Genomic DNA, 13602 nt, shown 5'->3' with positions numbered 1-13602 from the left:
CTTTGATGTTACCACTTGCTGAAGGCTCAGATGATAGTTAGCATTTTTAGCAATAACGTATTTTTTAATTAAGGCCTATTTTTTAGACATAACACTACTGCACACTTAATAGACTAAAATATAGTGTAATGTAACTTTTCATGCACTGAAAACATAAGAACTAGTGAAATTGACTGAACTGGAATATTCACTTTATTGCGGTGGTCTGAACCTGAAATATCCCCAAGCTCTGCCTGTAATCACAGCCAACTCCTGGAGTTGCCAGTACTCCCTTGACCCAGATTCTGAATAGCAAGGGAGCAGTTATTTAATAATTCCCATTTTGGTTGTTTCCAGTTTGTTGCTTTTATAAATGCTGTTTTTCATAAAGGTTTTCTTCCTATTCCAGATCATTTCTTAGAGGTAGATTCCTAGAAGCAGTTAAGCACGGACTCACACACAAGTCTTGGCTGTTTGGACTGCTGGTCAACATTCATGATTATTTTTGCAGAGGACTTTTGCCAGTTGTAATAAATATATTACTCCCCAGGTTGATGATGAGCAAATTGAGGCTGAGAATGGTTCGGCTGCCCAGGATCAAACACCTGATGGGTAGAAGAGCCATGATTTTGGCCCAGCCTGTCTGCTTGAGAAGCCACTCTGCCTGTTTGTCTCTGCATGCTGGCTGGCTGGCTGCTGCAGTCACCACATTTGTTCCCTCCTCTTAAAGGAGCCTGTTTGAGAAGATCAGTGACATCGCCTGTACCCCACCATTGGCTCTTAGCTTTCCTAATTCGATATAGAAAAGAATCAGCTCCTCCTAATGTTAATTTTTATTTCTATTTGTTTGACAGAGCCAGGGCCTTCAGCTGGTCACATTCTCTGTCCTTTGATAAATTTTGGTTCCTAAATGGTCTTATTTACTTGATTTATATGTGCTGTGTACATGATAAAGATGTTAACTTGTTTCTGTTCCAGTTGTTTTGTAATTTGTCTTACAGTTTATTTGCTTTTCTAAAGCATAATTAAACATTTTAATGTAGCTATAACTATCCATTTTCTTTTCCTGTTGCCCTCTTAGCTTAAGCGATTTTCCCCTTGCAGAGGCTTGACAATCACAGATAGATATTTTTAAAAAGGAAGCATCAGTTCAGTTCAGTCGCTCAGTCGTGTCCGACTCTCTGCAACCCCATGAATTGCAGCATGCCAGGCCTTCCTGTCCATCACCAACTCCTGGAGTTCACCCAAACTCATGTCCATCAAGTCGGTGATGCCATCCAGCCATCTCATCCTCTGTCATCCCCTTTTCCTCCTGCCCCCAGTCCCTCCCAGCATCAGGGTCTTTTCCAATGAGTCAACTCTTCGCATGAGGTGGCCAAAGTCCTGGAGTTTCAGCTTTAGTATCATTCCTTCCAAAGAACACCCAGGATTGATCTCCTTTAGGATAGACTGGTTGGATCTCCTTGCAGTCCAAGGGACTCTCAAGAGTCTTCTCCAACACCACAGTTCAAAAGCATCAATTCTTTGGTGCCCAGCTTTCTTCACAGTCCAAATTTCACGTCCATACATGACCACTGGAGAAACCATAGCCTTGACTAGACGGACCTTTGTTGGCAAAGTAATGTCTATGCTTTTGAATATGCTATCTAGGTTGGTCATAACTTCCCTTCCAAGGAATAAGTGTCTTTTTATTTCATGGCTGCACTCATCATCTACAGTGATTTTGGAGCCCAGAAAAATAAAGTGTAACACTGTTTCCCCATCTATTTGCCATGAAGTGATGGGACCAGATGCCATAAAAAGAAAGCGTACATAGAGGTATGAAGGGTACTTGTAAGAAATGCAGCGATTTGGGGCCGTTTTTCCTCAAGGCCGTGTTTGCCTCGTAATCTCTCCCTCTTTTCCTACGCAAACAGTTTCCCCACAGACATTTTCCTGCGAAAAAGGGAGGGCAGATTTGGGGAGGGATGGTGCTCAAGGATATGATTTATAGTTTTCAGAACACAGAGGGAGTTTGGGAAGGACAATTTGAAATAATGTAAAATGAATTCCCTAAGCACTTTTTACCATAATTTTCTACTATATATTATCCATTCTTATGACAGAAGTAGACAAAGCTTTCAACATAAAACTTTCAGAAAATTTTTATCGTGTTTATACATGCACGTAATCTAAGAAACAAAATTGTTTTACACTACTTATGATGGAAAACAGTAGTCCCCAACCCTTACCCTAACCCTATTCCTCTATTCCAACCCACTTTCCTACTTTCTTGCAACTCTTTTTAACTGAATCTCATGGTATTAATATTTACATTCATTTCCCTTTTTACAGGATTTTTTGTGTATGTGCTTATCCTCGGGTGTCTAAGTGACATGGCAGTGCTGTTTCTTTGTCATTTCTAATACAAGCAGTTACTCACGTCCTGCCGGTGCAGGTCAGGATTTAGAGCCCTGTAACTCCACACCCCCACGTCCACCAACTTGCATGCGTTCAGTGCCTTTTCCTTGCCTTCTTTCCCTCCCCAGCCAGCCCACTACCAGAGTTAATGCTTCTTACCTTATCTCCCCAGTGTAGTTTTCTGTCTTTGATTTAACTGAATATTCAGTACTTACATTATTACAGTTTTGTAAATGCTATTCATAGCCTCGTCATATACTTTCCTGTAATTACTTTTCCTTTTCAACACAATATTTTGTTTCCTACAGAGTTGGTAATTGCCTCGCTTTTTGTTCTGCTGGTTTTCTGTGTATTTACTTCTCCCACCCCCAACCCACGTTATGACTCAGTCCAGCCTCAGGATTGGGTGTCCTGTTAGGGAGGGCTCCCTCTCTAGGCCGGAGCTCTCAGTCCTCCCTTTCTTAGCATCCTAGCAAATCCCATTTCTTCTTTTTTTCTATTTACTCCTTTGCTTTGTAGAGTGTATATTCTGCAATTTCCTGCAAGAAGAGTCGTAGGTGGGAAATGTTTTGAAATCTTATATATGTGAAATGGCTTTAGTTTATCTATCCTTGATCTAGCCTTTAAGTTTATGCTCAGTTAATCACAGGGCTTCCCTGGTGACTCGGTTGCTAAAGAATCAGCCTACAGTGCAGGAGATGAGAGTTTGATCCCTGGGTCAGAAAGACCCCAAGGAGAAGGGAAATGGCAACCCACTCCAGTGTTCTTGCCTGGGGAAGCCAATGGATTCCTGGCAGGCTGGCAGGCTGCAGTATATGGGGTGGCAAGAGAGTCAGACACGACCTAGCAACTGCACCACCATCGCCACAGTTAGTAACATGGCTGGGTATAGAATCCTAAGTTGAAAATCATTTTCCCTCAGAATTGGGAGGTACTTTTCTGAAGCCTTTTCTTTTCTTTTACTGCTTTTGAAAAAGCCTGATTCTTGATCTTTCGTGTGAAGCTTGTTTTTGATCTCTGGCTGCTTTATGCTCTCTTGTTAACCCCAAGTTTCTGAAGTTCCTAACACAGCTGAGTTTAACTATGTGATCTGTTTGCTTCTATTGAACTGGGCTTTCATTGATCCCTTGCAGTTTAGAAATCCGTTCCCTCTATGTGATATGTTCAATATGACATCCTTAACTAGAAATCTTGATTTGTTTTTAAAAGGGAAATTATAATGAAACATGCTTCCCAAAGCCTGAAATATTATCATTTAAATGTCAAAAGGGGATTATGGTCATTAAATTGGCTAACCAGAATTTAAGAGAGTGCTGACAAACATAGACTACAGTTAGTCACATATATCGTTTGCCACAGCAAATAAAAGCTTCAGTGAATAAGTTCTTCTTGCCATTGATTGCTCTGGTATCCAGTCTTTCAGAGAAAGATAGATTTATTTATAAACTTTTATTAAAAGGGAAAACATACACTTCTATTTTTCTGGGCTCCAAAATCACTACAGGTAGTGACTGCAGCCATGAAATTAAAAGATGCTTACTCCTTGGAAGGAAAGTTATGAACAACCTAGATAGCATATTGAAAAGCAGAGACATTACTTTGTCAACAAAGGTCCGCCTAGTCAAGGCTATGGTTTTTCCAGTAGTCATGTATGGATGTGCGAGTTGGACTGTAAAGAAAGCTGAGCACCAAAGAATTGATGCTTTTGAACTGTGGTGCTAGAGAAGACTTGAGAGTCCCTTGGACTGCAAGGAGATCCAACCAGTCCATCCTAAAAGAGATGTCCTGGGTGTTCTTTGGAAGGACTGATGTTGAAGCTGAAACTCCAATACTTAAGTCAGCTTTTCGTATCAGGTGGCTAATCTGAAAAGACCCTGATACTGTGAAAGATTGAAGGCGGGAGGAGAAGGGGACGACAGAGGATGAGATGGTTGGGATGGCATCACTGGCTCAATCAACATGAGTTTGCATGAACTCATGGGAGTTACTGATGGACAGGGAGGCCTGGCATGCTACGGTTCATGGGGTTGCAAAGAGTCGGACACTTCTGAGTGACTAAACTGCACTACCCACATAATTTCAGAAAGTTGAAAGTACATTCTACTCAGTCCCTAGCTTTAGTTTAGTCCCCTAAAATCACATACCCCCCCCAAATTCATTTATTTGATTTTCCAGTCTCTACCTGCTTTAGCTATTAAGTCAGCAGAACATTTGTCCTCTAGGGCAAGGGTCCCCAACCCCCATGATCTAGGGCCTGATCTGAAGTGGAGTTGATGTAATATAATAGAAATAACATGTGCAATAAATATAATGTGCTTGAATTATCCTGATACCGTCCCTCATCCTCAGTCAGGGAAAAATGGTCTTCCCTGAAATTGGTCCCTGGTGCCAAAAAGGTTGGGGACTGTTGCCCTAGGCCAAGTGTGTGAAATAGATCTTTACATTTTTCTCAACGTTTCCCCCCCAGATGTCAGTTAAGGTAGTATGTTAGTCAATGTTTATCAGTATAAAGAAAGATACTTAGCAACTAACCATGACATGGTTGGATGGCATCACCAACTCGATTTACATGAGTTTGAGCAGGCTTCAGGGGTTGGTGATGGACAGGGAAGCCTGGTGTGCTACAGTCCATGGGGTCACGAAGTTGCACACGACTAAGCACCTGAACTGAACCAGCTGCTAAGACTTGCTTAAAAAGCGCTGACATCTAAGGAAAGCCCTGAAGCTGCATGCTTCATCTCTAGGACCACACTCTTCTGGGGGCCACTGGAACAGCAGGGAATGCTGAGCAGGCACACTTCATTGGGAGGCGGGGGCGGGGGGTGAGGATTTTACACATCCTAATGTAAATTTGTAAAGAAAAAACACGCCAGTGTGTCTCCTGTAGTCTCAGATCCCCCGCTGAATACTTCTATAACTAGATGTATGGGTTTTTACCTCCAAACAAGCAAATGTCTCTCTCTAAGTCCATTTTGGCACTGTCTACCTGGAAATAGATCCCACAGGTTAAAGGCTCAGTCTCACACCAAATGCCTCCCCCACCCCACTTCAGAATGCTGATTGCTGGTTCAGATTGTTGCCTGTGCTGCTTATCAGCTAGCTGTAAATTGGAGGTTCCTATGACCCCCTCCGTGGAGTCAGTTAATTTGCTAGAGCTGCTCACAGAACTCAGGAAAACATTTTACTTATGGGTTGAGCAGTTTTATTATAAAAGAGTATAACTTAGGACCAGTCATATGGAAGAGACATGCAGAGTAAGGTATCTGGGAAGGAGTGTGTCCTGCACTCCCCACATCTTCACACGTGCACCAGCCTAGACACTCTCCAAACCCCCATCCTTTTCGATGTGTGTGGAGGCTTCATTATATAGCCATGGTTGATTAAATCATCGGCCATTGGTGATTCACTCAGCCCCCAGCATCTTCCCCTCCTTGGAGGTGGGAGGAAGTGGGAATGAGATTCTAACCCTCTAGTCACCTGGTTGGTTCTCCTGGCAATCACTCCCTATCTTTCGGGAGTGAAAGTCCCTTTAAACTCAGAAACACTCAGGTGTGGTTGAAAGGGGCTTTTATGAATAACAAAAGACTCCTCTGGCTTCCCAGGTGGCACAGTGGTAAAGAACCCACCTGCCAAGGCAGGAGGCCTATGAGGTGCAGGTTCGGTCCCTGGGTCAGGAAGGTCCCCTGGAGGATTCTTGGCTGGAGAATCCCATGGACAGAGGGGCCTGGCGAGCCGTGGTCCATAGGGTTACGAAGAGTCAGACGCGACTAAGGTGACTGAGCATGTGTGCAGACACCCTTATCGTGTCCCCCTCAGGAAGCTGCAGAGGTTGTAGGCGCTCTATGCCAGGAACAGGGATGAAGACCAAGTATATATTTCTTACTATAAATCACAATATGATAAAACTTAATTCTGAACACAAACTGTAATCATGTCATACTTGTATGTGGGACAGTCATGAGTCTGATTTTCTCTTCTCCCACCAGCTTTTTGGAGACTGGGAAGCCCAACTGCGGAGGATAATGAAGCTCATCGCTGGCGGCGGCCTGTCCATCACCGGCTCCCACAACATGTGTGGGGACTACCTGTACAGCGGCCACACGGTCATGCTCACACTCACCTACCTATTTATCAAAGAGTGTAAGTCTAGAGCGGCCTTCCGTGAGAATTTCCTCACCCGCCGTTCCCCACGGGAGCAAAATGGGATCCCGGGAGGGCAGCCCCTCATCTCACTAGCACGCTCACACCCAGCAGGCACCCAGGGAAATGTGTGTCACAAGTACCTGTACTTCTTGGGGGAAGTGCCTCGTTTCCTTAGCTGTCAGTTGTGGTATCAGAGTGTTTTATGACTGCTGGAAGGAGCCAGAAGGGAGGAGACAAAATTCCAGGCCTGGCTGGATGATGGTAGATGTTGTGTTCACTTGGCAGCCATTTTTCAGGCACTGGGCGCTGTACCATCTGCTCCAAAGACGTGCATGGGGGTTGGTGGTGCCTCTTCCCTCAGACAAGCTCTGGTCTCAGGGAGACTAACTGATGCAGACATTAAATGGGAAATTTCTATAAAAAATATACTTAAAATATTTTATTATGAAACATACAAAAAATAATATTACAGGTACCCCTGTATGCTGCTGAGATTTAATATAAGTATTTGTCAGATCTGTTTCAGATCACCCTTGTCAAAGGAAATATATATTAATATATATTTTCTCATTATGAACACATATTAATACAATAATTATAATATGTATTATTAATATAATGGAGAAGGCAATGGCACCCCACTCCAGTACTCTTGCCTGGAAAATCCCATGGATGGAGGAGCCTGTTAGGCTGCAGTCCATGGGGTCACTGAGGGTCGGACACAACTGAGCAACTTCACCTTCACTTTTCACTTTCATGCCTTGGAGAAGGAAATAGCAACCCACTCCAGTGTTCTTGCCTGGAGAGTCCCAGGGACGGGGGAGCCTAGTAGGCTGCGGTCTATGGGGTCGCACAGGGTTGGACATGACTGAAGTGACTTAGCAGCAGCATTAATATAATAATAATAAAATATTAATATATATCTCAAGTTTTTCATTCCTTCCCCCTCCCATTTTCCTCTGTTATTTCTCAAGTATGTTTTATTCCTTTCTCTACTTGTAGAAAATTCCATTGTCCTTAATATTCTACTGTTAGAAATAGTCTCAGTGAGCTTTATCTAGGCAGTTCCCATGAAGAGCAACAAGAGAAGCCAGGCTGTGGGCATCACAGAGGAGGGACAGACATTGCGTTCTGGAGGTATTTGAGAGCCTGTGGCACCTGTTGGAATGTCAGTACGGTTGGAATTCAGAGAGGTGGTAATAAGGAGAATTGGAAAGTGAACTGGTGAGTAGGAACCAGACTGTGGAACATGCCTTGAGTCACAAGAAGGAGTCTGAATCTGCATTCTGACAGACATGAGGTGCCCGTTGGGAGGTTGTAACCACGGGGGCGGTGCCATCTGACTTACCCTTTAGAGAGGGAGAAAGCGCTACTGTCATGACTCACAGGATGGATTGGAGAGGGCAGAGCAGGAGTAGAGTTAGCAGACTGGCGGCCGCTATAGTCCAGGCAAGAGATGGGAGCGGCCCAAACTATCAGGATGACGGTGGTGTGGAGAGAAGTGGGGGAAACTGGGAGAAATTCACAGAAAGGAGTCTGCAGGTAACAGGATTGGTTGTGGGGGTCCAGGGGATAGGTGATGGACCGAAGGGTGAAAGCCCAGTTTTGGTCTTAAAGAAACTGAGATGGGGAACACAGGAAGAGATGAGCAGACGTACTTTGGGGCACTGAGTGAGAGGAGAGACAGTAGGTGCTCTGCTTGTCCTTAGTAAAAGTGACCAGATAGAGTGAATTCGAGCAGTGTCTGTTCAGGACTCAGGGCATGATCTGGCCCTGGCACTGGAGTATAACTGGGCACGGAAAAATGGGCACTAATGTCAGGCCTAATGTCAGCAGCCCTGGGAGCCAGATTCCTACCTGCTGCTGGCTGGTCCCTGAAATACTTGAATGGAGTTAAGCTTTATTCTTGAAGATGAGACTGTTAACCAAGTTGGATGATGTGGGTCACAAACTGATTCTGAATCCTGGTGCTATCACGTACTCGTGCTGTGACCTTGGGAAAAACCTCTGATCTCTGTCAGTCTTAGTTTCCTCATCCTTTCCCGCTGGCTCAGCAGATAAAAAAATCCACCTGCCAGTTCAGGAGACACAGGTTCAGTCCTTGGGTCAGGAAGATCCCTTGGAGGAGGAAATGGCAGCCCACTCCAGTGTTCTTGCCTGAGAAATCCCATGGACAGAGGAGCGTGGTGGGCTACGTCCATGGGGTTGCAAAGAGTCAGACACAACTGAGCAGCTGAGTACACTCACACAACTTCTTCATCAATGAGGGGGAGGTTGTGAAAATTAAAACAGATGGCATATGGGGACACTAACAGAGGAGCTGGGAGAATGAACAGTAGCTGCTCTTTGTTGTTGTATTGTTATGTTATCAAATACAACTCTTCCTGGAAAGGGAACATGAAGCCCTGTACGTACACTAAGACTCCTGCCCCAACCCCTGACCATGCCATTTAAAATTGCAAACCTCCTTCCCCTCACCCTCTCTGCTGCTAATCCCACTTATCTTAAATCCAGAGCATTTAACACCTTCTAACATAGAGTATAAGTTACTTGATTATAATTATTGTCTCTTTTCATTACTGGGAAGGGATCTCCCCACAAAGGCAGACTGTTTGCCTGTGACGTTAGTTGATACCAAGATCTAGTGACTAGATCTTGTCCTGCGTGCATTGTAGATGCTTAATAAATAGTGGGTAAATGAATGACTGATCCTTGGACCCCCTGAGAATCCTATAAAAGGCTAAACTGTCTTCCCCAGGGTGAGGAGGGTAGATCCCATTCAGACAACATTTTTGTCTAATGTAACAGACCCTCTGAAGCCCATTCCTGGAGAATACAGATAGGAGGGCTTACGCCAGTAGAGATTTTCAATCTCCCATCAAGTGGCTTCCCAGACACTGTCCTGCCCTTGGGAGTGGACATGGGCTAGAATTCCTGGTCACTTGGATTCTCTTATTTGTATTTGAGAAATGGACACCTTAAAGACTTAAAAAGTAGAATATGGTTGCAGAGCTTGGAAAGCAAATAGGGTGGTTGTATCCATTATAATTGCCTAGTCTGTGTATAAGGATCCATAGACCAAAAGGTATTGATTTTTGTACAGAGCATTAACCCCATACTATTTCCAGGTAAATTTAATTATCAATAGACAGTTTTGTTTTTAACGGAGTGTGATGCACTAACCTGTCCTTGTTTGTCCTTTGAAACTGTATTTATGATTATGTGGGTCAAGTAACAACCCCATATAAATTACTGTGGCTAATACAATCGCTTGATGAAATAAGCTACTTCCCTTCTAAGCTTGGTTGCATAGAAGCAAAAGCCCTTGGATTTGGCTTCTATGCCACCAAGCCTAAGCAATCCGTTTTCAGAAGGAAAGATCCAAGGTGGTTGGATTCAGAATGAGTAGTGGAGGCGTGGTTGGGTGCCCTTGGTCACACTTGAATAATAGGACTCTTCCTGCACGTTTTCTCCTTTTCAGACTCCCCTCGACGGCTGTGGTGGTACCACTGGGTCTGCTGGCTTCTCAGCGTGGTGGGAATCTTCTGCATTCTCTTGGCGCACGACCACTACACTGTGGATGTGGTGGTGGCATACTACATCACCACGAGACTCTTCTGGTGGTACCACACTATGGCCAATCAGCAAGTGAGTTTTCCTCCTCCTCTGGTGGTAACTCCTGATGCTCTCGACCAGCTGTTGCTGGTGTGGCAGCAGGGGGAGTCAGCTGAGACGACACTGTCTCCTGTGGTGCCGATCCACTTCTGCATCGAAGCTGAACCGGAAACGTGTCTATAATGACACAGGAGATGGCATCCTTCCAGAACAAGTATCACATTCTCACCGTCCCTGGAAAATACTTTTTTAAGCTGTGCCCACCTCGTGCTTGACCTTGCATTCCTACCTTCTTTTCCATCTTGGGCCCCTCACCAGCTTAATACTTAACATTTAAGTCTCTCCATTTTCACCATAGGGGAGTAATAAAGCACTAATTGAAGTATTTATAGACAAGAGACTTACGTAAGCCACACGTTCTCCATGTATTCCTGGCATTGGAGCTGTTTCTCTGCTAGAGAAACAGGTGTGGTCTGGTTTGCAGTGTAGAACGGCGGTGTGCCTGTGAACCTGGGGCCATAAAGGTGATCAGGGGCTGGATCTGGGGGCCTTTGTGAATTGTAATATGGAAAATATTTGAACCTAAAGTGAAACATTATGAGAGCCACGTGCATGCTCCTATCGGGGCTGAAACCATCAGTTGTTCTTCCTGACTCGGTTTTCTCTTTCTGTGTTCTCTTAGGTGCTAAAAGAAGCTTCCCAGATGAACCTCCTGGCCAGAGTGTGGTGGTACAGGCCGTTTCAGTACTTTGAAAAGAATGTCCAAGGAATTGTACCTCGGTCTTACCACTGGCCCTTCCCCTGGCCGGTAATCCACCTCAGTAGGCAAGTTAAATACAGCCGATTGGTGAATGACACGTAACCGCTCTACGTGGTGGAGAAAGGGGAACTGTCCGAAGTGCTAAGAACTCCATGAGAGAAGATGCCACAAAATAAACAACTCCCTAATCCCATTATCTTTCAACAGTTACCTTGACTTAACCTATTGAGTTACCTGGTCAGCACTGTGATCTTTTTTTCTCTCCAAAGGACCTGCATTGGACAACAATAAGGAAAATTTAACGTATCATACACCGTACACATCTCCTGTTCATAAGTTTGGGATTTACATAATCTGCGACCACCATGTTCCTTTGTATGACGCAACAGCGTAAATGTAAGCTTTTATATCATCAGTTCTGGTCTTTCCAGTTACATCTGGAAATAAAACGTATTATTTTCTTGGGAAAACATACTTTTCATATCTCTTGCCCCAAAGATTGGGCTGTAAGCCATTTTCTAGCAAATGTCTCTATGAAGGTTTCTTAAGTACCTGAATGGGGTTCGATTCTGAAATCTTTCTACCTGTTGCACCGATATTCAAATAAAAACGACAGACACAGGAAGGTTTGGTAACTTTGGGTTTTGTAAAAATCAGCAGAGACAGTGTGTCAAAAAGTGCAAAAAAAAAAAAAAAGATTCTGTTATAAAGTGATTTTCTAAGTATTTCCTAACTTTATTTTTCAAAATGATGTTATGAAAACCAAATTTAAAGATTTTTACATGTCAGAGAACAGAGAGTTAAAATTTAAAAATGCTTCTTGGGAGAGAAATTTGTCTATGTTTCTAGTGCCTTTCTTGTCTTGATTGTATGGTCAGTAGGCAATCTTCAATGTTTTTATTTAAAATAAATATTCCATGAAAATATAAATGTATGTATACACTACTAAATTTTGCATTTATAGCTAAATTCAATCAGAAGACTGTTTATGGTTCTCAAACTGCTATGAATTAAAGAATGGGGGAATTAATTGGAAAGTGAGAGCCTGTTCCCATATTGTGAGCCGGCGATGATGACGTGTACCACTTCAATTATTTTACCATCTATTTGGTAGTTCGATTTTAACTATACAATGAAAACAGCCATGAATTCTTTGTTTTCAAAAAGAGAGTTTTGAAAATGATCACTTAACTAAAATTTGAAAGCTATAAATTAGTTATCCATACTCTCATGACAGTTTTGTTGGTGAACAACAAAAAAGAGATCTATTTCTTTAAAATATATTTGTGCAGGAACTGCGTGTAGTTCTAAGTTTTACTCCTAACAGAAGTTTGTTTGGGGAAGTATTCTATTCTATACTTGCCAATGTGGAGAACAAAATAGTTTTTTAAGGATGAAGAAGTATATATATCCATTCTGACTTTTACGTGCAGCAGAATTATCTCCGTAGGGTTTTTTGTGTATTCACAAGGTGATATTTGTATTGTAAAACAATAATGGTGAAGGAAATAAAAAGGCTTTTAAAATTTTGTTTGTTTTAAATCTTTGTAAAGTTATTATTCCAGAGAGTATACTGATTATCTTAACAGCTTATCTAGATCATAAATTAATCAAGATGCACTTTTTAATAAAAACTGATACTTAAAAAAATGTCTACTCTTTCTAATGTGTTCACATTCTTCACAAGTCATAAACAAAGTCCTTGAAGCAAGATGTGAAAACAAGTTTTGGCATTTCTTCGCTAAGTGTGTTTGAAAGAGGGCCTTTATAATCATATTTCTTTTCCCTTGAGATTCCTTGAAATGTACTCTAAACTTCAGTATAACCTCTACAGATAGCATATATTTTTAAAACAAAAGACTCACAGGTAAGTTCAAACTGCAGACCACTGTTCACCAATAATTTTCAATTCTCCAATTCTCAATCAAGTCACTTACTTTTTCCTCCTATAACTGAAAGTAACATAAGTTTTTCAGTTTAGATGGAAAGGGAAAGTAAATTGCGAAATGAGAAATATGGTCATAGTTCTTTGAGAATCAATGGTAAGAAAAACTTTCTAAAAAGGAAAAAAATATGTTGTTATTGATGTGGGAAAAGAATGAGGATGTTAACAGTGGAAACCTGTTCTTATGAAGGGAAGCTGTTGTCCTAACCTGGGAGGCTACAGCTGTAAAACTAGAAAGATTTGCTGCGTGGGACCAGACGCCGTATATTAAAACGGTAAGTAACTTGAAAATGAATTCTTGACATATGCTCAGAACAGCATTTTTTTTTCCCTAAATCAAAAGTTATATTTAAAAGATCATTATTTTAAGTTTACCTACTACATTTGTACCAAGAAGTTCCCTTAATGGTTGTACTTCATGCCTGGCTGTGTAGAATCATGAATTGACATATCTTGTGGCTCTCAAGTCTGCAGCTTCCAGGTAGGAAAAGAGAAATGTTGTGTTCTGGAGAACTGTAGTGCACTTGATAATGGCTGGCTGAGTGCAGACATGTGCTTTTCTGTACTTTAGTAAGCCAGCGCCCTAGACCATAGCTGCTTTATCTAACACTCAGAGTTAGGCAATTCTCAAGCATTATCTTGTTAACCCTTACATCACCACACGGTTCCTTATTAACCCCATTTTATGGAGGTTGATTTACGTATGTTTAAATCAACGCCCTTTCCCAAGGGCGTGCAACTGATAAAAATCTGATTGAAG

At 42.4% G+C, this 13602-nt stretch overlaps 1 protein-coding gene across 6 annotated transcripts in view; it reads left to right on the top strand.

Moving 5' to 3' along the window:
* SGMS1 (sphingomyelin synthase 1) overlaps positions 1–12439 on the top strand; it is a 323847-nt gene extending 311408 nt beyond the window's left edge. For 4 of the 6 annotated variants that reach the window (XM_040254684.1, XM_040254687.1, XM_040254685.1 and 1 more), the window contains 3 exons: positions 6366–6519; positions 10004–10170; positions 10820–12312. In XM_040254684.1, the coding sequence (XP_040110618.1) occupies positions 6366–6519; positions 10004–10170; positions 10820–10999 (501 nt within the window). In that variant the 3' untranslated portion in view covers positions 11000–12312. Of the gene's footprint in view, positions 1–6365; positions 6520–10003; positions 10171–10819 lie in introns of all 6 variants that reach the window. The other 2 variants (XM_040254683.1, XM_040254688.1) reach the window with 1 other exon arrangement.
* The last annotated feature ends 1163 nt before the right edge of the window (positions 12440–13602 follow it).

Source organism: Oryx dammah, unplaced genomic scaffold (assembly GCF_014754425.2).
Source record: "Oryx dammah isolate SB20612 unplaced genomic scaffold, SCBI_Odam_1.1 HiC_scaffold_14, whole genome shotgun sequence".
NCBI classification, from domain to species: domain Eukaryota; kingdom Metazoa; phylum Chordata; class Mammalia; order Artiodactyla; family Bovidae; genus Oryx; species Oryx dammah.
The sequence above is the reverse complement of the archived record's forward strand: the minus strand, read 5'-3'. Positions and strand labels throughout refer to the sequence as shown.